This window comes from Dreissena polymorpha, chromosome 3 (genome assembly GCF_020536995.1).
Source record: "Dreissena polymorpha isolate Duluth1 chromosome 3, UMN_Dpol_1.0, whole genome shotgun sequence".
Classification (NCBI taxonomy): domain Eukaryota; kingdom Metazoa; phylum Mollusca; class Bivalvia; order Myida; family Dreissenidae; genus Dreissena; species Dreissena polymorpha.
Genome location: NC_068357.1, coordinates 10,615,629 through 10,643,261, shown reverse-complemented (window position 1 = coordinate 10,643,261; position 27,633 = coordinate 10,615,629). Strand labels below are relative to the sequence as shown.

General features: G+C 35.2%; 1 protein-coding gene and 2 long non-coding RNA genes across 5 annotated transcripts; 1 reads left to right on the top strand and 2 right to left on the bottom strand.

Moving 5' to 3' along the window:
- Positions 1–52: 52 nt before the first annotated feature.
- Positions 53–23,996, bottom strand: LOC127874233 (uncharacterized). Of its 3 annotated transcripts, none has more exons than XR_008046725.1 (10): positions 23,911–23,996; positions 13,092–13,210; positions 9,640–9,758; positions 8,488–8,549; positions 7,831–7,892; positions 5,669–5,754; positions 4,938–5,043; positions 2,240–2,368; positions 1,507–1,732; positions 53–1,288 (listed from the first exon to the last, which is right to left on the bottom strand). It is a non-coding gene; the product is annotated as an uncharacterized LOC127874233 (long non-coding RNA). The 3 variants fall into 3 exon arrangements; XR_008046727.1 differs by having other exon boundaries at positions 8,499–8,549; XR_008046726.1 differs by having other exon boundaries at positions 13,092–13,264; positions 23,911–23,966.
- Positions 16,728–19,046, top strand: LOC127874235 (uncharacterized). The gene is made up of 3 exons (XR_008046728.1): positions 16,728–17,689; positions 17,947–18,132; positions 18,425–19,046. It is a non-coding gene; the product is annotated as an uncharacterized LOC127874235 (long non-coding RNA).
- Positions 23,997–24,551: 555 nt separating the features above from the next.
- LOC127871151 (uncharacterized) lies at positions 24,552–27,352 on the bottom strand. The gene is made up of 4 exons (XM_052413875.1): positions 27,232–27,352; positions 25,925–26,415; positions 25,138–25,766; positions 24,552–24,939 (listed from the first exon to the last, which is right to left on the bottom strand). The coding sequence occupies exons 1-4, from the start codon at positions 27,350–27,352 to the stop codon at positions 24,552–24,554; spliced, it is 1,629 nt and encodes a 542-aa protein (XP_052269835.1).
- Between the last annotated feature and the right edge of the window lie 281 nt (positions 27,353–27,633).

The following is a 27,633-nucleotide window of genomic DNA, read 5'->3' as shown; positions in this document are numbered from 1 at the left end:
TTGGTGTTATGAATTTTATTTTCCTATACAATTTATATGTCAAACGAAAGGTTAGTTGATAAAGGTGACTGGAGATTGGTCAACAACTGCGTTGAAACACACAGTCTTGGTGTTATATGAAACATTCATATCTTCTTCACCTGGTAAGATGATTTGAAATATTCCGAGTTGACAGTAAATCAATGTGTGGTTGGATGATACGGTTGCATAGGGAATGGTAAACAAGAACAGACTGCAGCCATAAACATGAAGTGGAATGATTTGTGTACATGAACTTATTATTTTAAATGATGACCCAAAACTAGGATGGGATCCAAAGTATTGACATCAACATATGTACTATAAACAATTGATATAACTCTAGAATGGTACATTGTTTATCATAAGTTTACATCAGACCGCTTCACCAAAATAGTCATGTCTTTAAAATCCTTAATAATAACAAGGGAGAAAACTCTTCCAGCAATAAAAACAAATTTCATAAAAAATTTGATTCCAACAAAAGCTGACTGGTTCACGTTTACAGAGTTGAAAAAGTATCGTAGGTTGATTTTCTCTCAGATGGCATATAAGAATATTGTACACAGCTAACTTAAAAACTATTTTTCTTGTTTGACATAATATACCGGTCTCCTCTAACAACTGAAATACTTAACATTAAAGTTTTCAATCGCGGAAAGACAAGGCGGAACACAATAAGAAAAAAGCATTCAAACAATTTTAGAAAAATCCCTCCCAAGAAAATCTTTAATTGTACAGGTTTCAAAACATAACAAAGAGGGCAATTAAAAAAACAACATAGCAATCATTATGAAAAGCACTTAAGTTTATAAACAACGACATCTGTAAGGTCTTTTGCCAAAAAAAAATCAAAGAATGAAAGGAAAATATTATTATCCTTCACTACTTCTTAAATATAAAACCAAAACTGCAATTAACCCTAGATACAAGATTCAGTATTTTAACTAAAACATTATGAAACAGTCAAAAGTGATTCCTACTTATTACTTGTCGTCAAAAACTTAAATATTTCATACAGCTTAAATGCCAGCATAAGGACAATTTCAATAAGCCTTTGAATAACAACAGCACATTGAATGTTACTTTACTTTGTCTGAACTAAAAACAGCAATTTCAACCAGGAAAAATTTTCACTTCTGGCGTTGACTGTCCCTCATACATCATATTTTGACCCATGTCCAGGCTAACATGTATTTATCTCAATCAGGTGTAGTGCAAGGGACACTACCCCATGGTGTAGGTGAAGGTCAGATGCCATTACACAATTCTGGAAAATTATAAAAATATCCACAAACTTTTAGACTCATCTTTTAAATTTAACATGCTTGTAAATGTATGGATTATATATTTAAGAACCATCTCCAACAAGACAACTATAATTATTTTTAAAATAATAATTCCGGTTTAAAAAAAATGGTAGTTCCACCATTGACCAACTCATAAGAATACAACAAAATGTTACTGTAACTAATACTGGTCGCCTACCTTAAGCAATATTATTTTACATGCAAGCTGCCTTCCATTTGAAAAAAACTTCATAATTAAGTCATCTCTGGGCACTGCTTCCACTAACATAGGGCTACTTTGGAAGGGCTGAAGTGCCCAGTCAAGGTACAGGATGAGGTCTCTGATGCTAAATACCCCTCTAGAAGTTCCCCAGCAGGATCAATCCTTTTGTATGTGCTGATTTTTGTCATCATTAAAAGCTTGCCTGAAACATAAAAGGATACCAGAAAAGTTATAATTTTGAAAATTACTCAGAAACTTTGGGTTTATGCGTCCTAATTGATCCAAAATCAGACACCGGCAAAAGCATTTCTTGACATCATTACAGTATCTTCAAGCAGAGACCAGTTTATCTAGATCGGATCTTTTGTCACTGCATCTTGAAAACTAAATAATGTTCCTATCACATTTGCCTAGTATCTGGCTGATGTAGGGTTTCTGGATAGATAAGGGAGGATGGGGCATAAAAGAAAGGTCTAGTTGCCAGCGAGATAAAGGTCTCCCATATACTCTAACAGAAATTTACTCTAAGGCCTTAGTTAATACAAATGGAATAGGGTAAAAAAAATCGAAATTTTAACAAACATGTGAAGGAGAGCCTTAAATATTCAGGAATAATTTATATTGATAAATGTATTACGCTTATGCAAACATCCTAAAGGTTGATCCAGTTTGTTATATATGTGGAGAACAATATACTATCATGCATCACCTGATACACTGCAGTGATCTCTGCACACACACTATGGAGTTCTCAGGATGCCATCTAACTGTATGGGGTTGTTCCTCTGCATCAATTGTTCAGTGTTGTATCCCAGTGGACAACCTGGCTTTCTACTGCCTGCAAAATAACAATTTAACACAGAATGTATTGGTAAAATGTTACCTACCAAAGCAGCAAACTACTCATATTAAGATATTTTTAATATGTTGACATTAATCTGGAACATTAACGCTTAAAGTTTTAAATGGCACACCTCATATTTTGTTTAGAGATTTGATGTATAATATACTATTTCATGTACAAACGCATCTTTGTGGACATGCTTAACCAACATGAGATGTTTTTCTCGGTTGAAAGGCTCATAACAGACCAATATAAAATTGTAATAGATATTGATTGTCCTTTTTAATTGGTTTTAACAGTGTATGCAGTTAGCCATGGCTAAAAATACCAATATAATAAAAACAATTATAACTAGAGCTTTGTCACAGACATGAAGAATACCCCCACATGAAGAATGGATGAAAAGTACTAGAAATAGGGAACACCAAGCTGAATGTGTAAAACGCACTAAGTGACCCCGTGACCTAGTTTTTGGCCCGGCATTGCCCATGTTCAAACATGGCCTAGAGATCATCTAGATAAAACTTCTGACCAAGTTTGGTGAAGAGCAGATGATAAGTATTTGAAATAGAGAGCGGACAACATACTGAATGTGTAAAACGCATTAAGTGACCCTGTGACCTAGTTTTTGGCCTGGCATGGCCTGTGTTCGAACAGGGCCTAGAGATCATCTATAAAAAAAAATCTGACCAAGTTTGGTGAAGATCGGAATTAAACTACTTCAATAAGAGAGCAGACACCTAGTTTTTGACCTGGCAAGGTCCATGTTTGAACTTTGCCTTAAGATCATCTAGATAAAACTTCTGACCAAGTTTGGTGAGAAGATTGAAAACTACTTGAATTAGAGAGCGGACAACATGCTGAATGTTAAAAACGCACTAAGTGACAAAGAGACCTAGTTTTTGACCTGGCATGACCCATATTCAAACCTGACCTTGACATCATCTAGATACAACTTCTGACCAAATTTGTTGAAGATCGGATGAAAACAACTTGAATTAGAGCGCAGACACTTAATACGGACCGACAGACAGACAGACAAGTTCCCTATTACATGTATATACCCCCTAAACTTTGTTTATGGGGGTATAATAATTAAGGTACCCAAGTACAGAGTTTCTTGATGTATGAAGTAAAGGTCCGGTCTCTTCCATAATTTCTGAGAAATAGTTCTCCCTTCTAAAATAACATTCAAACAATTGTACACTACATTGCAAAAATATACATTCTGCAGTCTTTTTTTAACACACATCAAATCAGAGACACACCTAATAAATGTATACCCATTATAGTGGCATTATTCAATTTGGATAGTCACTCTAACCCTTTTTGCAGTATTATATTACTTGATATGGGTGTCAATAAATTAATATTGAAATAATTTCAAATACAAATGAATGTTGAAACCAAAATAAGGAGACTATAAGATAAATTATTGTGTTTGCATTCTCGCGTGAAGCATGTGGATCCACAGATTCGACATCTTCTACGTAAGAGGTTAGTAAAACAAAATACAAATCAGTAGTTCCTGTTTTATTTGATGCATTTACATACTATCCAGTTTAAGTGTTTAACTATCAATCATAAGGGTGTTTGCAAACCATCATCTAACATGAATGCATACCATCGTTACAAATGAGCATGCATTTTTTGTCATTATTTAGATTTGTTAGTGAATTTTATTCTTGTCAAAGAGACTTCAATAATAATTTTTAACATTGCAAACTGATTTAGGCACATATATCTTTAATGTCAAAGAGAAATTACTGGTATGACAAATATAAATTATCATACATAAAAACTTGGCTCAAATCCTATGTACTGTAGCTACTTTAAGGCCTTGCTTTTTACCTTATTTGCATGCTCCACACATTTCTATTAGGCACTTGTGTATATAGCACAGTATATAGCACTGAAAACTTTATTCAAAGCAAAACGTGTGTGTGTGTGATTTTTTATATAGCAAGAAAGACAATCCAAAATTTCTTAACAATATCCCACAAATTTGGCATTTTTCAAATGGGAAACAATTATCTGATACGTTTTGGCATAAAGCACTTTTTTTTCTCTCTACTTAATGAATGATTATATGAAAGGTAAATAGATACTTAAATGAAATACTACACTATAATTTGTTAAATGTACTATCAAAGCTTACAAATCATTTCTACATAAGTATCTTTAATAAATTTCATGGATAAGGTCCGAATGCAGCATTCACCTAAAATTGCTAATGGAAGGGAGATAATCCAATTTTCACACCAACTGAAAGGGGTTCACTCATTACAGAAACACCATTGAGATGACAGGATTATAATCTAAACACCTTAAAACCAAAAATGCATTGTGAGTAATCTATCAGTCTTAATTGAATGCATTAAAAGCTCAATCACACTGACCAAGCCACTCAAATGCTTTCCTTTGGAATTTCCATGTACACATAGAGCAGAGAAACTGCACACTATTGCTAGTACAAAACTTGAACTTGAATAAAGATTTTCCAAAGAATAACAAAAGTGTGGATTAAACCTTTTAACAAAGTTTGACAACAAGAAAGAATTACCAAGGACAACCAAAGAAGAGTCTAGCATTCTTCGATGACTACAGCCGTGCTCCTTGATGAACTCAACTGCTCGTCCATGTGAACCACCACAAGCTGCTACCAAAGGCTGAAACAAAAGACATTCTGGACTTCAGCATTGCTGTCAACATGCCATGGATATGGAACATCAAATAACTAGAGTGCCACAAACATTGTAAGAAATGACAGTCTTTTTGACAGTTGTGTGCTGACTCATAAGTAATAAATCTGTTTGTGCAGAATGTAGCGGCTGCCACTAAAAAGTGAACTTATTCAGCTTTCAAATATGATGAAAAACATTAAAAAGAACAAGTGCTGGTGCCCTTAATAAAATGGTGTGGTTTGGGTGATAAAGTTGAAAATGCAGATTGCTGGCGATCACTGTTTTTTTTTTTGCTTTAACATTAAATCTGCAAATAACCCTCTCATGCAGAAGATAATTGATCTAATATCTGACAATGTTACCAATGTCAACTAACAGAAATTCTCCACAAGCAGCAGTATGTCAGCTGCGTTGTTAAACTCTTTCGAGATAAAAGGGGGATGCCAAAAGAGCCAAACAAAGCTTAGCTACCCTAATTCTGCATAATACACCAAAAAACTATGTCTTAGCAGCTTCAATTTCCAGCAAATCTGCACTAAAGGGCTGCAGCCACACAAATTGCACATAAAAAGGCAACTCAATATCCTTTATACAGAATAAAGTCACTTACATGCGGATCTGGATAGTGTTGTTTAGCTTGAAGATTCGATCTATGACTACAGACACAAGCAGTCAGGTGGCAAACACTCTGAGAGACTACAATGCAGAAAATAATTAAATATAACACATCTAAGAACATGGAAGAAAAACAAATGTAATAACAGAATGAAGTCCAAACTTTAGAATAAGGCAATTTTACCAAAGTTGCTCGAAAATGGAATAACATGATATCCATTACAACAAATGAGCCTGAATCATTCAACATAACCCCCAAGGCAATGAAAACGTTGTTACCTTCTTTTTAGAAATTGATGTTCAGTGTCAAATTTTTAAACTTTTGTTTGCAAAAAAAACACCACCCAAATTAAGAAAAAACTACGCAAAAAAAGCACTTTAATATGTGAAACATGCATTATTTTATATAAAGACATAGCTCCTGATTTGTGTCAGAAAAATCTAAGGCAGTGCACAAGAAATCTTATTCACATTTGCTTTCATTGTTGTACACAACACTCCTTAGAAATGCATGGTCTTTACTCCAGACCATAAAATACATGGGCAACAGCATTCAGACTGTTGTTCAATGACTTTAAAAAGTGTTTAAGCAGTTCTAACAGACAAATAAACAGAACAGCTTGACAAAAACACATTTGCCATTTGACTTTGGGTACGACTAAATTGCGTATATGACTCATATCCGCGGATATGACTGAAAAGTGGGGATATAAACAGATAAAGGCTTTTTAAAATGTATTTTCCTTTATTTTGTATATGAAAATAATTGTATGAACAAAAATACACTCCGTTCATGCGTAATGTTACGATCAAATGAATTTTAACGTGTTTTTCATTGGCATTTTATTTTCAGTAACACAAAATTCATATCCACGAATATGAAAGACCAGTCGGAGCACCGCTTTTAGGGTGCTCTATTTTGAGGCAATTTTAGTTTACAGATTTACCACAGGCGCTTGATGGCAATGTTTTTTTTTTATTGTTTTTTTTTTCAGTTACCCGTTGATTATTATAATGCATACACATACTAAATCAATAAAAATCTCCCGACAAAACGTTGTCTTAAAAAAAGATACTTTGACTATGTATATAGATATTGACAAGGTAGGTCACTCGCCATTTTCTCAACTAACGGAAGTGCATCATTACTCATAATTAAATTGCTATCAATCTTGAAAGTGCCTTGTCGCTCGGAGCTCATTTATTTACCAGCTGCCAATGATATATTCTAGCATTTAATGTCATGGGTGCTTTTAAACTGCAGCAGATGGTCAATATGCACTGCCAGCTCTCATTTAGAGGTTCAAGAGAATACAAAATTTCATACTTTGGGCACAAAATAAGTACTTTTGACTATTTTTATGGTGGCAATCTGGTCAAAATGGGGGTTCATAACTGAGCGAACGAAAAAAATGCTCATTTTGAGGTTTAGACTAGAAGGAAAGGTTAAAATGAATAAGATACATATATGTAGGCAAGCATTATAAGCTTAGAAATGAGGTTCCATGTAGTAACAGAGGCAGAAAGGCAGCTCAGATCAATGCAGGCTTCCTGAAAGGGGTTTCTAGTACTTCTTCTGAGGACACAGCTTCCCGCAGAATTCTCAACACAACAAATATCATTGATCCATGTCATCTTTGTATGCAAAGACAAGCGAATAAGGTCAATACTTCCCTTAAATCACTGAATGAGAGAAGCATGTACCAAATAAAAACAAAACTGGTTGCTGAAAGAGCCAAATTTTGGCAAAAAGATCCCTCTAAGGTAATTACATGATGAAGGGGACACTTGCTACAACAATCCTATGTTTAAGTTGGACGCAACATCCTTTCAAGCCGGAACCATGACTGTAAGCATATTGTGAGAAAACAAAATCAAACACAAGCTAATTGTAGGGTTACAAGTAGCAAATCAACTCAGCTGTACTGCATACATTCTCAGGAACAAGGATAAACCTGTTAAGAGCCAACTTCCGCTGCCAACAAAGCACGAGCTTTACATGTCAGGACGCGGAACTATCGATACAAACTGCAAGGGGAATTGCAAGACGGCAAGTGTTTGAGTGACCACAAACCTGATTATGACAGTATTTCACACCTTGAGCATCATAAATATGCTTATTTGCTTGTGTACATGATAATAATTTAGTATTATTACCTGTTTTGCCATCGACAACCCTTATCCAATGGCCCTCGGTTTAGTCGCAAACATTCCTCTACCTGAAAAAGTCAAAATACCCAATAGAAATAGATATAAAATGAAAAAAAAACATGCATTTATGTATTTTAAGTGTATTTCTAAAAATAATATGAAGTGATAAAGCTTGTTATATTCATGATTGTACTAAATATGAAGACTGCTGCACAGTCCAAACTGTAAACATGTCCGCCATTCCATGTCGGTGAAATGGGGCTCTGTTTGAATGTTCATGCTTTGAGCACAAGCTATTGTTGCGTTACTGAATCATGGAGTCCCTGGCGTTGAATTCTGACTTCATGTAGCACATTAACGTTACACGGTCAACCAATATGCCTTTGAATGTAAGTCAGAAAGAACTTTTGGCCTTTATTCGGCTATATTAGGGTGGGGGTCAAATGACCTATTCCAGGTCAAATAACCTGAATTCATACATTTAATTCACTTATATTCTTCTCTTTTGCTAAGAAATGACCATAGAGACCCCCATAACCATACCTTTTCTTAAAGAGCATTTCAAGCCGCAATGATTTAAACAATAAAAAAGATAGGTCATGCTTTATGCAAGAAAGAACTCGACGCGAATCAACGGTCACTGTTTTACAGCCATCTATTTACCGGCTTTGTACCAGTGGATGAGGGTTTCCCGCCATCTGTCAAAGTCTCATGTAGTCTCCAACCTTCAAGCAAAAGAGTGAATTTCTGTTAAACATCAATGTTTTTCCTACCACATACATAACGAAACATTCTTAAATAAAGTCATGGAAAGTGCCCCTACAAAGAATTGTGTCTTCTTATAAATGATGTTCATGTTTTTAGAGAGTATAGCATTGCACTCCAAAAAGATTTAGTATATTGTAACCTATACATAGTCGAACTGTCTTTCTTTAAGAAGACGTTTTGTTGAAAGATTTTTATTGATTAAGTATGTGTATGCAATATAATAAACAACGGGTTACTAAAAAAATATATATACAAAATTAATAAATAAAAAGAAACATTGCCATCAAGCGCCTGTGACTATACAACTGTTAGTTATGCATATTTTTATTTCAATATTATTCGTAATTTTGAGAATATTTTGGTAAAATAAAGGAGACATGAAACACACTTTTTCAGTTTAGTATACTAAAAGTTAATGTTGCACAAAGTACAGGTTCATTAAAGTGCATTTCAATAAATATTGTAAATATTCAAATTATCTCCCTTTACTTTATACCAATAATAGTCTTATTATGGCATACTGACATACTCTGAGGACTTTGGCAAAGTGCTATTTTAGGTTAAAAGGAGCCTTTTCACATTTTGGTAAATTGACAAAATAAAAAAAAAATGTTTCAGATTCGCAAATTTTTGTTGTAGTTATATTTGTGCGGAAACAGTAATACTGAACATTTACCATGCTCTAAAATATCCATTATGTGCATCTTTTGACTATTTAAAAACCTTAAAATTATAAAGCATTGCAACGCAAAACGATTGAATAATTTGGAGAGTTCTGTTGTTGTCGTTATATTTTGTGATGCTACGAGGAACTGGATTGCTTATATATAGTATAAAATACAAAAATCATAGTATGAGCACGGATAGTCGAGTGGTCTAATCGGTTGACTTTTTACTCTAGGGCCCAAGGGGTCAGTGGTTTGAGCCCCATTAAGGGTTACTTTTTTCTTTCTTTAATTTTATTCTAGTTTTTTTTAATGTAGCTTTTATGATCCAATGTTTACATTTACCAATATAAAGCATTTTATGGCAAACTTCAATAGATACCAAAATCTGTGAAAGGCCCCTTTAAGCCTTCAGGTGTGAAAACATGACTTCCAACGTCTCTGCCTGTTGGAGTCTGGGACAAACTTGCACAGCTAACAGCAAAACTAAATCACCAGTATCTGAAAACAAGGAAAGCACTATTTCAAAATAGCTTAATTCTTCGGGCTTTGAGCCAATTTAAGCCATTTTCAACAACAATTTCCACTTTGCTGAAAGTCTGAGCAATCCAAAAAACACACTTGCATATGCAAAACATTTGAAGAACTTGACTTAAACAGAGAAATCTGGTGCTTAGATGTTTTCAAGAAATTGCAATTAATTTAAGTCCTTTTAAATTTTATCCAAAAATGACCAACAGAGCTAGAAATATCTGTCATTCTGACTTTCAGTAGGCCTATAACAGTTCAGAATTTTAGAGCCAATAAAAATAAACAAACCTAAAATTTTACATTAATTATCAATTAAACATCAATTAAACATGTAAAAGGGTGCTTATTTGCATTCCCTTTATTTAGGAATCTCTCATGGCCTTTTTGCCTTGGTGGCTATAAAAGTGTGGTGTGCAGCCTCACCTACCGGTAGTTCACCCATATACCTGCATCAAACACAAATCAATGGCTTTTATGCAACACAGCTGAAAAATTCCTAAACGGAAGGAATGCTGCCTAAATTGTGTTCCAAAAGCATATCTGCTAATAAACAAATAAAATTAGCACTAAACCTGAACAAGATTTCAGCAAAAAGGCATGTAAAAGGATATTAAGATGGGGTTGTGCAGGTAATAGTTGTTATTGAATGCTCAGAGCTTTTATGAGAACATACATACAGCTCAGAGTTCTTCCTGATAATGAACCACCTTTGTCATGTCAAAAAAGAATGTCTCACATATGCCTATAAAATGGAGTTCAATAAACCTAATAATAATGAACAAATAAAATGAGAACTAAACCTGAACATGTTAGCAAACAGGCATGTAAAAGAATATTAAAATGGGGTTGTTCAGTTAAGTACCAAGCAATAAAATAGGAATAAAAAGACCTGTAATTCCACTTCTGAAAATATTTAAGCAAATTTTACATTTTCCCTTTTTTCGCGCCAATTTTCCCAATTAAAACGGTGACTGTACTTTCCGACATTGGTAAATTTGTCAAAAATTTGTCAGCAGCTGGAGCGTGCACATCGCAACTGGGGCGAGAGTCAACCGCAGAAGATTTTCTTGATGACTTCTCTGTTGGATAGGGGTACTTCTGTAGGCAGCTCTGCTAATCAAGCGTGTACGGTCATCACTTGAGCCGGATGTCCTCTCTACTGCTAGGTTCGCTGTCAACCAGAACTCGAAGATCGGGGTCCCCCAAGCGGTGTATCCATAGAGGATGAAGATACAGTGGTTAAGGGCAGCCAGACATGAATTGTCTTTAAATTGTCTACCACCGCACATTATAAGGTCTCATTAGCCATCATGCACTGGGCTATTTGGATCAAAATTAACTCTTTGGCGAAAAACCCGGGCAGCCGGGGTAAATTTGACCTGCTTTGGCTCAAAATTAAGTATTTCCCCTCAAAGATCACATGGGCAGGTCGGTACTTAATGGCTTTGAATGGGTCAAGTTCCCCCCAGGTACTACTTCCCCGTTCCCCGGGAACTTGGAAGCATACTTCCAAGTACCCGGTGTACAGGGAAGTATAATTCAAAGCACCTGGGGTATGGGAAAGTAGTACCCAGAAAAAAATTGTACCCAAAATTTTTCGTACCCAATTTTTTTTCGTACCCCATTTTTTTTCGTACCCTAATTTTTCTTTGTACAAAATTTTTTTTGGCATAATTTTTTCGTACCCAAAATTTTCGTACTGACCCCCTTTTTTTTTCGTAACCGAAATTTTCATACCCACATTTTTTTTTACCCACATGTTTCACATATGGTTACGAAAAAAAATGTGGGTACGAAAAAAAATGTGGGTACAACAATTTTGGTGAAGAAAAAAAATGTGTGTACGAAAATTTTGGGTACGAAAAATTATGCCAAAAAAAAATTTGGGTACGAATATTTCATTCCAAAAAAAATTTGGTTACAAAAAAATTGGGTACGAAAAAAAAATGGGCATGAACAAGAGATGTGTTTGTCAGAAACACAATGCCCCCTATTGCGCCGCTTTGAAGCCATATATTTGACCTTTGACCTTGAAGGATAACCTTGACCTTTCACCACTCAAAATGTGCAGCTCCATGAGATACATATGCATGCCAAATATGGAGTTGCTATCTTCAATAATGCAAAATTTGACCATTGACCATGACGGATGACCTTGACAGATTACCTTGACCTTTCACCACTCAAAATGTGCAGCTCCATGAGATACATATGCATGCCAAATATCTTCAATATGTAAAAAGTTATGGCCAATGTTAAAGTATTCGGACCAACAGAATATTTGACATTTGACCTTGAAGAATGACCTTGATTTTCACCTTTCACCACTCAAAATGTTCAGCTCCAGGAGATACACATGCATGCTAAATATCAAGTTGCTATCTTCAATAGTGAAAAAGTTATGGCCAATGTTAAAGTTTTCGGACAGACAGAATATTTGACATTTGACCTTGAAGGATGACCTTGACCTTCACTTTTCACCACTCAAAATGTTCAGCTCCAGAGAATACACATGCATGCCAAATATCAAGTTGCTATCTTCAATAGTAAAAAAGTTATGGTCAATGTTAAAGTTTTCGGACGGACGGACAGACGCCATATATTTGACATTTGACTTTGAAAGATGACCTTGACCTTCACCTTTCACTACTCAAAATGTGCAGCTCCATGAGATGCACATGAATGCAAGATATCAAGTTGCTATGTTAAATATTAAAAAAGTTATGACCATTAAAGTATTCGGACAGACGACAGACTGATATACTGACTGACGGACAGTTCAACTGCTTTATTCCACCCTACCAGAGGCATAAAAATGCAAATGAACAGACACCAAAATGTAATTCAACTATATCAACAGGAGGGAATATGCAAAAAGTTCCAAAATGTCCAGTGTAACTTTGACCACTAAGCGAGCAACATAGTTGAAGCCAACCTCTGCGCAGAGATTTGATGGGAACTCTGCGTGGAGATTGAGTTGAAGCATGTTACAAGTGTCTTCATATCATTATCCATTTGTGCCAATTCATTTGTCCATTTATTACTTCCCAAGAAAGTTTAAATGTACTATGTAATATGAGGAACATACACACACTCCAAGTGTCTATTATGATCTCGACCTTTAAGCGAGCAACATGGTATATTTGTATGCAAAATAAAACAAAGTTTAATGGAAAATTAACAATATGTGAACATTGTTGTCAAAAATCACAAGGTAATGTCTTAATTGGACATGAAAGCATGAAAAATCCACCACTTATCATGCAAACAGTCTATGTTTTCAATACAAAGTTCTGTTCTCACCTAGTCTCGTTGGGCATATGGGAAGAGATAGGGTGGACCGCCGATGTCTACAAGTCGAGCATTGCCACACAGACCTGGTGCTGACAGGTTGAATGGCGCTGATGTTAGGTCAGGACACTCTACAATTGAAACATGTACGCTGGCAAAGTTTTTGGAAAGTCCTTCCTGCAAAACTAAACAAGAGATGTGTTCAGAAACACAATGCCCCCTATTGCGTTGCTTTGGAAAAAAAAATGATTTTGTTTTTTTGACCTTTGACCTTGAAGGATGACCTTGACCTTGAACTTCCACCACTCAAAATGTGCAGCTTCATGAGAACGCCGCCGTCAATTTAAAAAAAACAAGAGCACCGCCTTGCGGGTGCAGACCGCTCATCTATTTTCTTTTTAAAGGTGAAGGGACTCTCAATTTCAATCACAAAGGAGGGAGTGGTGGAGTGAAGAGGGGTGTATAGTGTGGGGGTGTGGACATTTATTACATTATCTTCCAAAAATGCGGGAAAAAATGCAAAAAAAATAATAAAAATTCGGGGGTGGGGGGGTGGTGGGGTGGAGGGGATTCTTGAGTGCGATGGTTGGACGGTATTTCAAAAATAAAATAATAAAAATAAATATTTGTGTTTTTTAACTGTTTCAAAAAAAATATTTGGGGGGTGGGGTGGGGGGGGAGGGTAAAGTGTAAGGGTGTGGTGGTCATTTGTGAGATGAAATTTAAAATAAAATTTTTAAGGTGGGGTGGGGAGGATTCGGGGGGGGGGGGGGGGGGGTTGGGAGGGGGGAGGGCACGGGGGATGGTTTGGGTGGAGTCTATTGTGGTATGTCAGGTAAGAGAACTTTGTCAAAGTATCAATCAAATCTAATCATTAAATAAAGAAGTTATGGCAATTTTTTTAGCAAAATTTAATAATTTGACCTTGAGAGTCGAGGTCATTCAAAGGTCAAGGTAAAATTCAACTTGCCAGGTACAGTAACCTCATGATAGCATGAAAGTATTTGAAGTTTGAAAGCAATAGCCTTGATACTTTAGAAGTAAAGTGGATCGAAACACAAAATTAAACCAAATATTCAAAGTTACTAAGTCAAAAAAGGGCCATAATTCCGTAAAAATGACAACCAGAGTTATGCAACTTGTCCTTTTACTGTACCCTTATGATAGTTTGTGAGTGTTCCAATTTTGAAAGCAATATCTATGATACTTTAGGGGTAAAGTGGACCAACACACAAAACTTAACCAAATTTTCAATTTTCTAAGTATAAAGGGCCCATAATTCCGTCCAAATGCCAGTCAGAGTTACATAACTTTGCCTGCACAGTCCCCTTATGATAGTTAATAAGTGTTGCAAGTATGAAAGCAACAGCTTTGATACTGTAGGAATAAAGTGGACCTAAACACAAAACTAAACCAAATTTTTAATTTTCTAAGTATAAAAAGGGCACATAATTCTGTCAAAATGCCAGTCAGAGTTACATAACTTTGCCTGCACAGTCCCCTTATGATAGTAAGTAAGTGTTGCAAGTATTAAAGCAATAGCTTTGATACTTAAGGAATAAAATGGACCTAAACACAAAACTTAACCAAAATTTTCAATTTTCTAAGTATAAAAAGGGCACATAATTCTGTCAAAATGCACGCAAGAGTTATCTAACTTTGCCTGCCCAGTCCCCTCATGATAGTAAGTAAGTGTACCAAGTTTGAATGCAATATCATTGATACTTTCTGAGAAAAGTGGACCTAAACGCAAAACTTAAGCGGACGCCAATGCCGACACCGACACCAAGGTGATGACAATAGCGCATAATTTTTTTTCAAAAAATAGATGAGCTAAAAATTACCTTTTACCTTGAAGGATGACCTTCCACCCCTCAAAATGTGCAGCTTCATGAGAATGTCGCTTTGAATTTTTTTTTTTTTTTTACTTTTGACCTTGAAGGATGACCTTGACCTTGAACTTCCACCACTCAAAATGTGCAGCTTCATGAGGTACACATGCATGCCAAATATCAAGTTGCTATTTTCAAATCAATACAGTCGATTGGTGTATAGCGGATTTTAGTGAGTAACGGATAGCTTAAACGTTTTTGCAAAATACTTATATTTATGTTAAGATTTATAGTTTTCTATAAATTGAATACAAATAGCCTATCATTGTTAAGTCGATTCATGTTTTTGTTGATGTGTGTCAATGTTTACAACTGTTTCTTTTTTCGAAAGCAAAACAAGGTCACGTATGTTTTTGTGACGACAGGAAAAGTGCAGACGAATGGTTTCTTGAATTTTGCAGATTTTGTTTTGTAAACATAATGTTCATTGATGTTATATTTTAGTATCATGTGTCATTTACAAAAGTTAGAATGCTAAGAAACCAAATTAATGCGTACCATATAAAATAAGCATGAAAGCTGCAACTCGGGATTTAGTGAATAACGGACATGTGGTGACCCATATTCAGGAATGTGGGGATTGTCTCAAAATAAATATAAACCCAATTGAAGTTGTCCAAAACACATGTGGTAAGCGTGTGGCTATGATATTAATAAGTAAAAACATCATTTTTAATGAAAAATAATCAAATAATAACGAAAAATCAATTTCTCTGAAAACATATTTTTCGCAATCAAATCTATACATGTATATAGATTCAACTCAAAATGACACGAATATAGGGTGCATCGCTTTGAACAGCAATTACTTCATCAATTGTGCAGCGATTTCCATGAATTTGGTCTTATTTAACGCAGAAATGAATTTCCTTTCTGGAAATGTACATATATTGCAATTATTTTTTACAAATGCTGTGTCAAATTTCAAGAAATAACATGATACACATGTAATCTGATAAAGACCTAAGCGATCCGGTAATGGCTGAATCAGTGTACCATGAAATTCGCGCTGTAAACAAATAATATTTTTTGGAAATTTAAAACCGCTGGCATGTTTCAATAGGAAAGACATGTGTCTATCTAGGTTTAATGGTTTAATTACTGAATGCATGGTGTTTACGTTGAAATGAGACTCGAAGTCCTTACCCTTGTCAAATAAAAACGCACTTTTTACCAAAACACACATTTAGCGCACTTAAAAGTGCGTTAATTGTGTGTTTTTTGTTAATATGTGCGTTTTCAGTGATCAAAAGTGCATTTAAGTGCGCTTTTTGTGCGTTTTTGCTTTTCAAGTGCGTTATTTTAGTGAAAAAGTGCGTTTTTTGTGTGTTTTCTTCATCTGTAAGTGCGCTTTTGAGTGTAGATGTGAGCAAAATGTGTGTTTTTTATCTAAGAAGTGCGTCTTTTATTTAGGAAGTGCGTTTTTTTGTGTGTTTTCTTCATCTGTAAGTGCGCTTTTGAGTGTAGATGTGAGCAAAATGTGTGTTTTTTATCTAAGAAGTGCGTCTTTTATTTAGGAAGTGCGTCTTTTATCTAAGAAGTGTGTTTTAAGGTTTACAGATGTGGGTTTTTTTCTCACAAAAGTGCGTTTTTCTATTTTGATGTGCGTCTTTTTTAAGCATAAGTTAGTCTTTTGTTTCATAAGTGCGTTTTTATCATATGATCTGTTTTAAAAGGATGTATCTAAAAAGACACATGTTTAACACACTTCTTAAAAAGTGCGTCTTTAACAACCGTTTAGCAATTGTTGTACAGAAATTGAACAAGAAACAAAATTGTTGCAGGCTCTAACAATTTATTTACATCAAATGATTAAACATAGACATATATCTCAGTAACCTGTAATAATATAAGGGGCAGTTTGAATAATTACTGGTTGTCCATATTAACCTGTTTAATGTTTACATACTTTATCATACAATTTCAATGCATACCCTATTGCTTACGTTTTAATCTCAAACATTTCTAAAAATTTCCACCTATATCAGACTGTGTGTAACTAATTAAAAATATTGAAAGTGTCAAAAGTATTATGTGGGCTTGATAGTATCAATTATATTTCCTCAACATAAATAAGTATTTGAACTTTCTTATACTGATATTTATACCCTAATACAATTAATGTCTACCACATTGACCATAAACATACATTTTAAAAGGCAATTAAAATAATATTTATACTATTAATATTATTTGCTAAAACCATTCAGCATGTTATATTTAAATATTTACAATTAAATATAATGTGTTAAGGGTGCTGTGTATTATTCAATAAATATTTTGGTGTTGAAATGACTGCCTTATCAGTATTTCTCAAATTATGCAATTTTTGGCTTAGACACAGCATGGTATCAGATAAGAGAATAGCCAGTCCCTATCAGTCCTCCATCTAAGCCTAACTAAGGGGTGTTGATATACTTTTGATTTGTTCAGGCACCATCTATTTGAGAACCACAGATAGGAAGTTATTTTTTGAAAACAAGCAGCATCAGCAACTGACTTTAAGCTAGAATTAAGACTTATTATTTTAGTGTAAAATGTCTTGAAATACTTTCAGCATGAAGTATTGTGTGATGAAAAAAATGTGTATTTACTACAATGTGTAAATCAACAATAAAGGAGATTAAAAGTGGGTGGTTAAAGACATATAAAGTGATATGGTCTAGTTCAACAACTGCCTGTATTTTTGGAATACTGAAGAACAGTCTGTTGTAACAGGTTCGTATTTTCAATTCTGCATCCCTTTTTTATTTAGTTTATTGAATTAATAATGATCATTATCATATTTATGTATTGTCACTGGGAAATGTAAATTGATGAGTAAATGTAATGCAATTTTAAAGAAAAACAACACCATTTGAATTATTATGGCTGTATTTTATGGTTATTGTCATCTTAAAGTTATTTATACCTATTTTTGGTCATTAATGAACAGATTTTTCCCCCATATTAAATGAGAACTTTTTAATTTATAGGTTAAACCCCATGGAAAGAATGTGCATCATCGCATCGCCTGCCAAAAAAGGGAGCAAAAAAGAGACTACCTGATGTATGGACTTGAATACCAGGTTTTACCCTGCACAAGCTGGCCGACATGAGGAGAACAGGAGTGGGAAAACCGCGCCCTCTCCTTGACCAAGAAAAGCTGGATTTGTTTAGAGGTAATACTATACAGGGTACTGGTTATTGCATTTTAAAGGTGTCACACTTCCGACCAGTCCACACAGTAAAATGAGACCACGTATCTTGGTACATTTTCGAACAGTATTTTCTATCAAACGTATTTATTTATGAAAAGCGTTAAGTCACATGTGATCAGGGGATTAAAATTGCAAAATAAACAACCAAAACAACAAGCAAACAAACTAGTTTTGATTTAATTTTATAATTTTTATAGCAACAAGATTACCATAACAGCAATATTCAACACTTACATTATAAAATATCTTTCAGGACCTGATCAAATGAGATCATGCACGAGACGCATCGCGCAAAGGCCATGACAGTATAATTGTTGCAAAGAAGTTTGACCAGCTAGTGGCAGACTTGGAGAGAAAGATGAGAGCTGCACTCCGCTGCCTCAAAGAAATGCTGAAAGGCCTTGATTGATATGCATCTTTCTTATGTATATAGCTGTTCGTGTGAATATACTGTACATGTTATTATAGTATGCTATTATTTTTTTGTTTATTTATAATCAAATTATGTTTATATTTATTTCATCAAATTGCCATTGATATTTAATTACTCATGTATGTTAAAAAATGTTGGTGTACATTAAAGTATAAAATTGAATTATCTTGTAATTATTAAAATACACAAATATATATGTTTATATAATTATTGGTTTTTATTGCATATCTGAATTAAAAAAAACTTTTAACAGCATATAATTGAATCAACTGTTAAGGCAAAAGATGCACCTTTAACGCACATGTGTGCTTTTTGTGAGTGCGTTTTTTGCTGCCATTCATTTGCGTAAATTGTGCGTTTTGTGTGGGTTATAACTGCGCTTAACGTGCGTTAAATGTGCGCTTTTTGTGAGTTAAATGTGCGCTTTTTTTATTTAAAAAGCGCACATTTAACGCACATAAAAGCGCACATTTAACACACATGTGCGCTTTTATGTGGGTTATAACTGCGCTTTTCGTGAGTTAAATGTGCGCTTTTTAAATAAAAAAGCGCACATTTAACTCACAAAAAGCGCACATTTAACGCACTTAAAAGCGCACATTTTACACACATAAATGGCAGTCAAAAACGCACTTATAAAAAGCGCACGTTTAACGCACATTTAACGCACATAAAAACGCACTTTAACACACATGTGCGCTTTTATGTGGGTTATAACTGCGCTTTTTGTGAGTTAAATGTGCGCTTTTTAAATAAAAAAAGCGCACATTTAACTCACAAAAAGCACACATTTAACGCACTTAAAAGCTCACATTTTACACACATAAATGGTAGTCAAAAACGCACTTATATAAAAAGCGCACGTTTAACGCACATTTAACGCACATAAAAGCGCACGTTGAACACACTTATAAAAAGCACACGTTTAACGCACATAAAGCGCACATTTATCCACAAAAAGCGCACATTTTCTTGTTTGTTTGTTTTTGTTAAAAACTCACTCGGTAAGAAAAAGCGCACAAAAAACGCAGTGCCAATACCGCCACGTTTAATGCACGCAAAACGTACGTAAAACGTACATTTCACACACTTTTTTGAGAAGGGTAGCTATCCGTTATACACCAATTGACTGTATTGAATTAGTTATGGCCAATGTTAAAGTTTTGGGACAGACAGACGCCATATATTTGACATTTGACCTTGAAGGATGACCTTGACCTTCACCTTTCACCACTCAAAATGTTCAGCTCCATGAGATACACATGCATGCCAAATATCAAGTTGCTATCTTCAATAGTGAAAAAGTTATGGCCAATGTTAAAGTTTTTGCGGACGGACGGACAGACTGACGTACAAACATACATACATACTGACATACTGATTGACGGACAGTTCAACTGCTATATGCCACCCTACTGGGGGCATAAAAATTGTGGGTTCAATTTTTTTCCGGGTACTACTTCCCTGTACCCCGGGTTCTTTGAAGCAGTACCCCAGGGTACGGGGAAGTAGTACCCAGGGGGAACTTGACCCATTCAGCCTTAATGACTTCGTGAAGATGTAGGGACGAATTGTAAATTTACTTTCGTATACAACTTATGACTTTGAAAAGCAACGGTCTTGAGTCAACATTTCGGTGTCCAGTCATTACACCCCCTGGACGTTAAACCCCTGGTCTTTACACCCTCTAAGCCTGGACATTACACCCACCAAGATATTGATTAGATTAGAAAGGTGTAATCAACTTATGAACCACTAATTGGATTTGTCATGTAAGATGACACTGATGAGATTAATGGTTGCTCAAATTATTTAATTGAGCAGCCATCATTTAAAACATTAATTTTTATTTCACCAGAATGACTGTAACAATATGCATCTAAATCATAAATACTTTTTTTCTAGAATATACAGACAGAAAAAACTTGAGGAAATAAAAATAAATATTTAGAATAAACAAAACACAATCTTAATTCATATACATTTATTTTTATTTCACCATAATGTTATAATAAGCATCTAAATCATTAATAATTTTTTCAGGAATATACAGACTGAAATAACTTTGAAAATAAAATAAAAATAATGATAAATAAAAAAAATATTTAGAATATACAAAACACAATCTTAAATTTATACATTTATTTTTATTTTAAAGCTATACGAACTAATTCTTTATTATTTATGGAAATACATAATACATAATCAAATACATAAGGAGTAAGGTAATATCTTTATCTCAGTGTATCACATTTGTTACTTAAGTTTTATTACTATTGTAGTAACCATAGTATTTCACTTATCTATTTATATATCTATTTGATTAGCAGTGCATAAAATGCATGCAGTGTTATGTCTCTGATATTGACCATGAAGCAAATCTGCCCTTAGGCTATTTCATATCACTCAAACAAAAGGAGGTAAAACTTGCTATTAATTTAAAGCAAGTACTAATAAAGTAAAAATATCCTTTATCTGTTGGTTTCAGTGAGTTTGTTAGATATTGAAATAGAAGTAACATATTGTCACTGTATGATATATAAAATTTTACTGCAGACTTCAAAGTGACAGTTGTTTTATTAATTATAATATCATTAAACTTTCAAGTCAGAATTGATAATGAGGGATCATTGAAGAAATACTTTTTTATATTGAAACACAATTAACAGGAGTCTGTCACTTACTGTAGCAATCAAAGCATGTTTTCACAGGTTATGGTAGGGCCCTAATTGGCACTAGTCTGTGTATCTTTTATGGCCCCTAATAAACAGTTAGAGGGTCTTTGTCTGGCCCTAATGTGGCCCAAATAGGTCCAATGTTTATCTAAGTGGCCCAGTGTTACTGTTAGTTTTACATTATGTTAGTTTCATAAATGATGACACAAAACTGTGTCAATGATTTAAAACACTAAATTGGGGCATGAGTCTTAATGCAACATAAGATCAACTTAATTATTTGAATGATAACAAAAATATATATTACATGTATAATCCCTCATGTCTCTAACCCATTTCCTTTTTCCTGCATAAATACCATTCTGTTACATATCATATCATATTTTTAGAAAAATAATATTTTTGTTAATAAAATGTAAATCAGATAAAACACAGATACCAAGTTATACCCAGAATTGTCCATAAGACCATTAAATTGAATTTCATTTATGTAAAAATAAGAAAGTATTATTAGGATTCCAAACTTTCCACATGATGTAGTTGGTTAATATGTAACAAATAGTTTCTGATTATTAATAATTAATGGATATGTTTTTATAGAGACTAATAATTATATAAGTAATATAAACAGATAAAACACAGATACCAAGTCTTATTGTCCATAAGACCATTAAATTAAATTTCATTTATGTAAAAATAAGAAAGTATTATAAGGATTCCAAACTTTCCACATGATGTAGTTGGTTAATATGTAACAAATAGTTTTTGATTATACATAATTAATGGATATGTTTTTATAGAGACTAATAATTATATAAGTTATATAATTGTGTAGGTTAAAGTTTATAAATGAGTATTTACAAAAATAAATTGGTCAAGAATGGCGCAGCTAATAAGCTTAAACCAAGTTGGTGTTTTAAATTATTTATCAGTTACAAGACCATTTGATAGCAACGGAAAATGCCCTAAGGTTCAAAATCACATGATGTCATGGAGCTCAAATTATATAGATCTACAATGTTTATAATAGGAAAAAGAAAATGACTTACCGGTATCACCACATCTAATATGCTGCCATAATCCACAATTATCACATGAAACAGCAAAATCAGAACTATTAACACGCTTTTTTTACAATTTGAATCAATACACCAAAATATTTGTTTTTGGGGCATTTTGACAGAGTAACAGTGTATACCTATAGTATGATATTCTGTTAAATTGTTCTTGTATATATGCGGACAAAGAGTAAAAACAACTTGCATTGAGTATTTGTCTTATTACCTTTGTTACCTTTGATATTCTTTTGCCAGGACATAAAGATGCAATATTCTTTAGAATTCATAAAATCAAACAACAACATCTTCAAATGAATTTTAATAACAATGGTGTGAACAATCTCCTTTAATTTTAGGTGTTATTATTACACTTTGATAATTACAAATTATTTGAAAATATCACAGAACAATGTTTTTCACACCAAAAAATTGTTATTTCCTACTTTACACTGCACATCAATAAGACAGACAAACAGACAAACAAGCAATAAAAAACACTTGGACAGACCCCCATTGGACACACATTAAAGCAGGAATATCATTAATCAAGTGAAGTGTGCCCCATGGTAGGTGTGATCACCAGTGTTCATTCTAGAAATCGAAAAGTAGGGGAGAATTTCCCCCCTCACTTTGAAAAATAGGGGGGATTTTTCACAAATGGGGGGGAATTGATCAAGTACCATTTATATGTTTTCATTTTCGTTTGAATGTTTATTTGTTTTAACTTCTACATTACTTAAAACAGTCAAGTCAGTGAAATACCATTGTAACTGCTGTTAAATATAACTGCACTTTCCATAGTATATTGCTGACTTAAATAAAAACAAAGGATTATGAAAATAATTGTTCACATGATATTTCTGTATCATTTAAAACAATAAAAAAAAAACACTGATTGTCTATCATGATATGATATGAATGATGATATGATATTAAAACCTAAGTCATGTAAGTGTCTTAATTAATGTATAGAATTAAGTTTTACATTCCAGTATCAAAGGACAATTTTCTTCCTTAATCATTCACGAGTCGCATCCCTTTATTTTTTAAACGAAATTTCTTATTTTTTTAATTAACCCAAGTATCATTTTAAACGAAAATTCTTTAAAGTTTATTAACCCGTGAATCGAAGAGTTAATTCCCTTTGGTTTCCGGTGTTTTTCTCAATACATACGCAAAGCAAAATTTAACAGTTTAAAAAACCCGTAACGGATATCAAGTGCGCGAATTTTCTCGCACACATGCTGCAGATGTGCGCGATCTTTGAAAAAATAGCGCGAATCGCGCGGTCTAGAATGAACACTGGATCACACCTTAGTAACCTAATCAATTATGTTTACATCTTGGTGGGTGTAATGTCCAAGCTTAGTGGGTGTTAAGACTAGAGGTGTAACGTCCAGGGGGTGTAACGACTGGAAATCAACATTTCCATGACAAAATCAGGATTGTCAGCACCGACATTTTTTACATTACATGTATAATAAAATAATTAAATAAAATACTAAGAAGTCTAAATAATAAAAATATTTCTTGTACTTTAATATACGAAATCAGATAAACATGTGAAACTTACCTGTAATCATTTTTACTTAATTAAAATGCGTGAATGTTTACTTTGTTTCGCTAAAAAGTAATGGAAATATTCAACACAAGGGAGATAATTAATTGCCAAATGTTGAGAGTCAAAGCGGCCAATACTTAAAACGGGTTTCTTCTACTTCTACCGGTTGACGACCACAATCAACTCGTTGATTATTATGTCGTAGTGTGGGTGTCGAAGAAAAATTGCAGAATAAACGATTAAAAGTCTAGAATGTACAGGTTAAAAACAGAGTTCTTTACAGTTTATATAAAGTGTTTGGCCTATTGAGCTTTGAAGCACTCAATTGACCCCGCAGATACTATGTCAGGCGACAGCTTGTTCCAATCTCTGATGGTCCTCGGGAAAAATGAGTTGCATCTGTAGTCATTTTTACATGATGGAATTTGGAAGATTTTTTCATGCATACCGCGGGTGAGTCTTCTTGGTGGTATTAAACGATGTTCTTTATTGATGGCAACTTTTTCGTTTTCGATTTTGTATAGCATTAAAAGTCTGGCTTCCTCTTCTTCTTCCGGGTAGTGTGCTGGGCTCCTCTGGAGCATTGTCGCACAATTGTGGGGAAACGCGTGCAAAACGGTTAAAACCAAGATTAAAAACAAGATGTTTCAGAGTTAAGGCCTTGGTATGTCCATCCTGGTCTTGAAGACGTCGAGGGATGGTGCCATGATCGTCGCTTCTGGTAGGCTGTACCAGATGCGGATGCCAGAGGGAAAGAACGAGTAGTTGTAGGCATTGACGCTGGCAAAGGGTACAAGGAACCTGTTCGAATGGCCTCTTGTGTGAACACCAGCTGGTAGTAGGATGTGCTGGGATTGGATGTCAACTAGGTTGTTCACGAAACTGAACATCATGACGGCTTTGGAGTGCTGGCGACGGGCTTCAAGTGTGTCCCATTCAAGCCTTTTCATCATGGCTGTGACACTGCTGGCTTGTTTGAAGTGGCCTGTGCAGAATCGAGCAGCCCTTCTTTGCACTTTCTCAAGCTTGTCGATGTTGGTCCTAGTGTGCGGGTCCCATACTGATGCTGCATACTACAGCTGTGGTCGGATCAAGGACTTGTAACAAGTGGCCTTGATATATTGTGGGCATGCGCTCAGGTTTTTTCTTAAGAATGCTGTGGTGTTATTAGCCTTCTTTCATGTTGCGTCAATATGGCGGTTCCAGGACAGAGTATTGTCAAGTGTGACGCCCAAGTACTTTGCTGTGTTGGCTTGCTTGAGTACTTGGCCATGTATGGAATATGAACCGTCAATGACTTTGCGCTTGTTGGTAATATGGATCAACTCGCACTTTTCTGGGTTAAATTCCATCTGCCAGTCCCTCTCCCACTTTTGAAGGCGATCTAGGTCCTCATAAAGTGCCTGGGTGTCTCTGTCTGATGCTATGGTTCTGTATAGCAAGCAGTCATCTTCAAAGAGGCGTGCTGAGGAGCTAGTTCTGCTGGGGAGGTCATAAATATAGACCAGGAACAGTAGCGGACCCAGGACTGTGCCTTGGGGGACTCCCGATGTTACTGGAGCTGACTTTGATGTCGTACCGTCAAGTGCTACCTGCTGATGGCGATTTGCGAGGAAGCTGTTGATCCACCCCAATGTCTTACCCCTGATGCCATAGTGGTGTAATTTGGATGCTAGACGTTGGTGTGGAACTTTGTCGAAGACCTTGGAAAAATCTAGCAGTATGGCATCTATCTGCTGCTTCTGGATGAGGCCTGATGCAAGGTCTTGGACAGTGCTTATGAGCTGCGACTCGCATGACCTCCTCTTACGAAAGCCATGTTGCTGGTCTGCTAAGAGGTTGCTGTCATCTGGTCTGCTAAGAGGTTGCTGTCATCGAGGAACTTCATAATGTGGCTGTTCACGATGTGCTCCATTATCTAACAGCAGATTGATGTTAGGGATATTGGTCTGTAGTTAGATGGTTTACTTTTGTCCCATTTCTTGAAAACTTGGCTGACTAGTGCTGTTTTCCATACATCAGGTACCTGACTCTGGTCATACGAGGCTTGGTAGATGAGAGTTAGGGCTGGGGCTATTGAGGGTGCCATTTCTTTGAGGAACTTGGACGATATCTGGTCTGGTCCTGCTGCCTTGTGAGGGTTGAGGTTACCAGCGAGTTTCTTAACACCTTGGGTGTGGATCTTGAGAGGAGAAGCCGTGCCTGGTAACGCAGGGCCCATGGATGGCATGTGAGCAGTGTCCTCAAGGGTAAACACTGAAGAGAATTGAGAGTTCAGTAATTCAGCCTTAGCTATGGCATCTGAATAGCTAACTCCCACTTTCTTCAATGTAGCAACACCAGAACTGTCGCTCTTTATGCTCTTAATGTAGCTATAGAGCTTCTTGTTCTTGGTGCCTTCCTCACAGACCATGTTCCGCATATACTCATTCTTGGTGTTGCAACATAGTTTCTGGTTCTCCTTCTGAATGATCCTGTAGGCGTCAAAGTCAGATTTTTGTTTTCCTTCCTCCTTATCTCAAGGGATTTCCAGTTCAGTTGTTCCAACATATCTGTAACGCTGTAACCATGTCTATTTAATACATATCTGGCGCCCTTCCTTTGCACCATCTCAATTTTCTCTATGTCTTATTTCGTGTATGGGTCCCAGACAGTTCCTGAATACTCAACGCATGGTCTAACTATTGATTTGAATGCCTTTTCTTTCAGCGATGTTAATGCTATGTTTTTTGTTCTTTTTAAGAATCCAATTTGGCTGTTAGCTTTCGCACAGATGTTAGCGATGTGGCGAGTCTATCGGAGCTCTGATGTGATGGTAACACCTAGATATTTAACACTTTCGACACATTCTAGTGTATGTCCATGGAGGGTGTAATTGTATTTAATGGGGTGATGTTTTCTCGTGATAGATATAACATTGCATTTTTTCTGGATGGAAAACCATCTTCCAACGTTTTTCCCAGTCAGCAAGTAAGTTCAAGTCTCTTTGTAGTGTTTCAGCATCAGCTGTACAAGTTATTGTTAAGTATACTATTGTGTCGTCCGCGAAGAGCCTAATTTTTGACGTTAGATTTTCTGGGAGTGTGTTTATGTAAAACAGAAATAGTGACGGGGAGATTGCTGAGCCTATGGGAGTTCCGGATTCAACTGTTCCACTGTCAGATCTTTCGCCCTCCACGACTACTATTTGTGATCTTCCACTAAGAAAGCTTTTTATCAAGTCATTTACTTTGCCATTTATTCCATAATGTTCTAGATATTTCAGTAAGAGACAATGATCTACCTTATCGAACGCTTTAGAAAAGTCCATCACTAACACATCCGTTTGTTTACCATCCTCCATGTTTGAAGTGATATCGTCTGTAAACTCTATGAGCTGCGTTTTACATGAACGACCTTTTCTGAATCCGTGCTGTAGTGGATACAGGATATTGTTTTTGTCAGAGTGTTTCATTATGTGGCTGGTCACAATGTGCTCTATTATTTTACAGCAAATGCATGTGAGGCTGACTGGTCGATAGTTCTCAGCTTTATATCGTTGACCCTTTTTAGATATTGGTGACACAGTTGCTAGTTTCCAGTCTTTTGGCACAGATCTAGTTTCAATTGACCCTTTGGATATGGCGATTAGAATTGGAGCTATATGATCAGCAACTTCTTTTAAAACTTTTGGCTTTATATTATCGGGTCCTGGCGCTTTAAAAGGTTTAAATTTTTTAGAAGTTTTTCGATGCC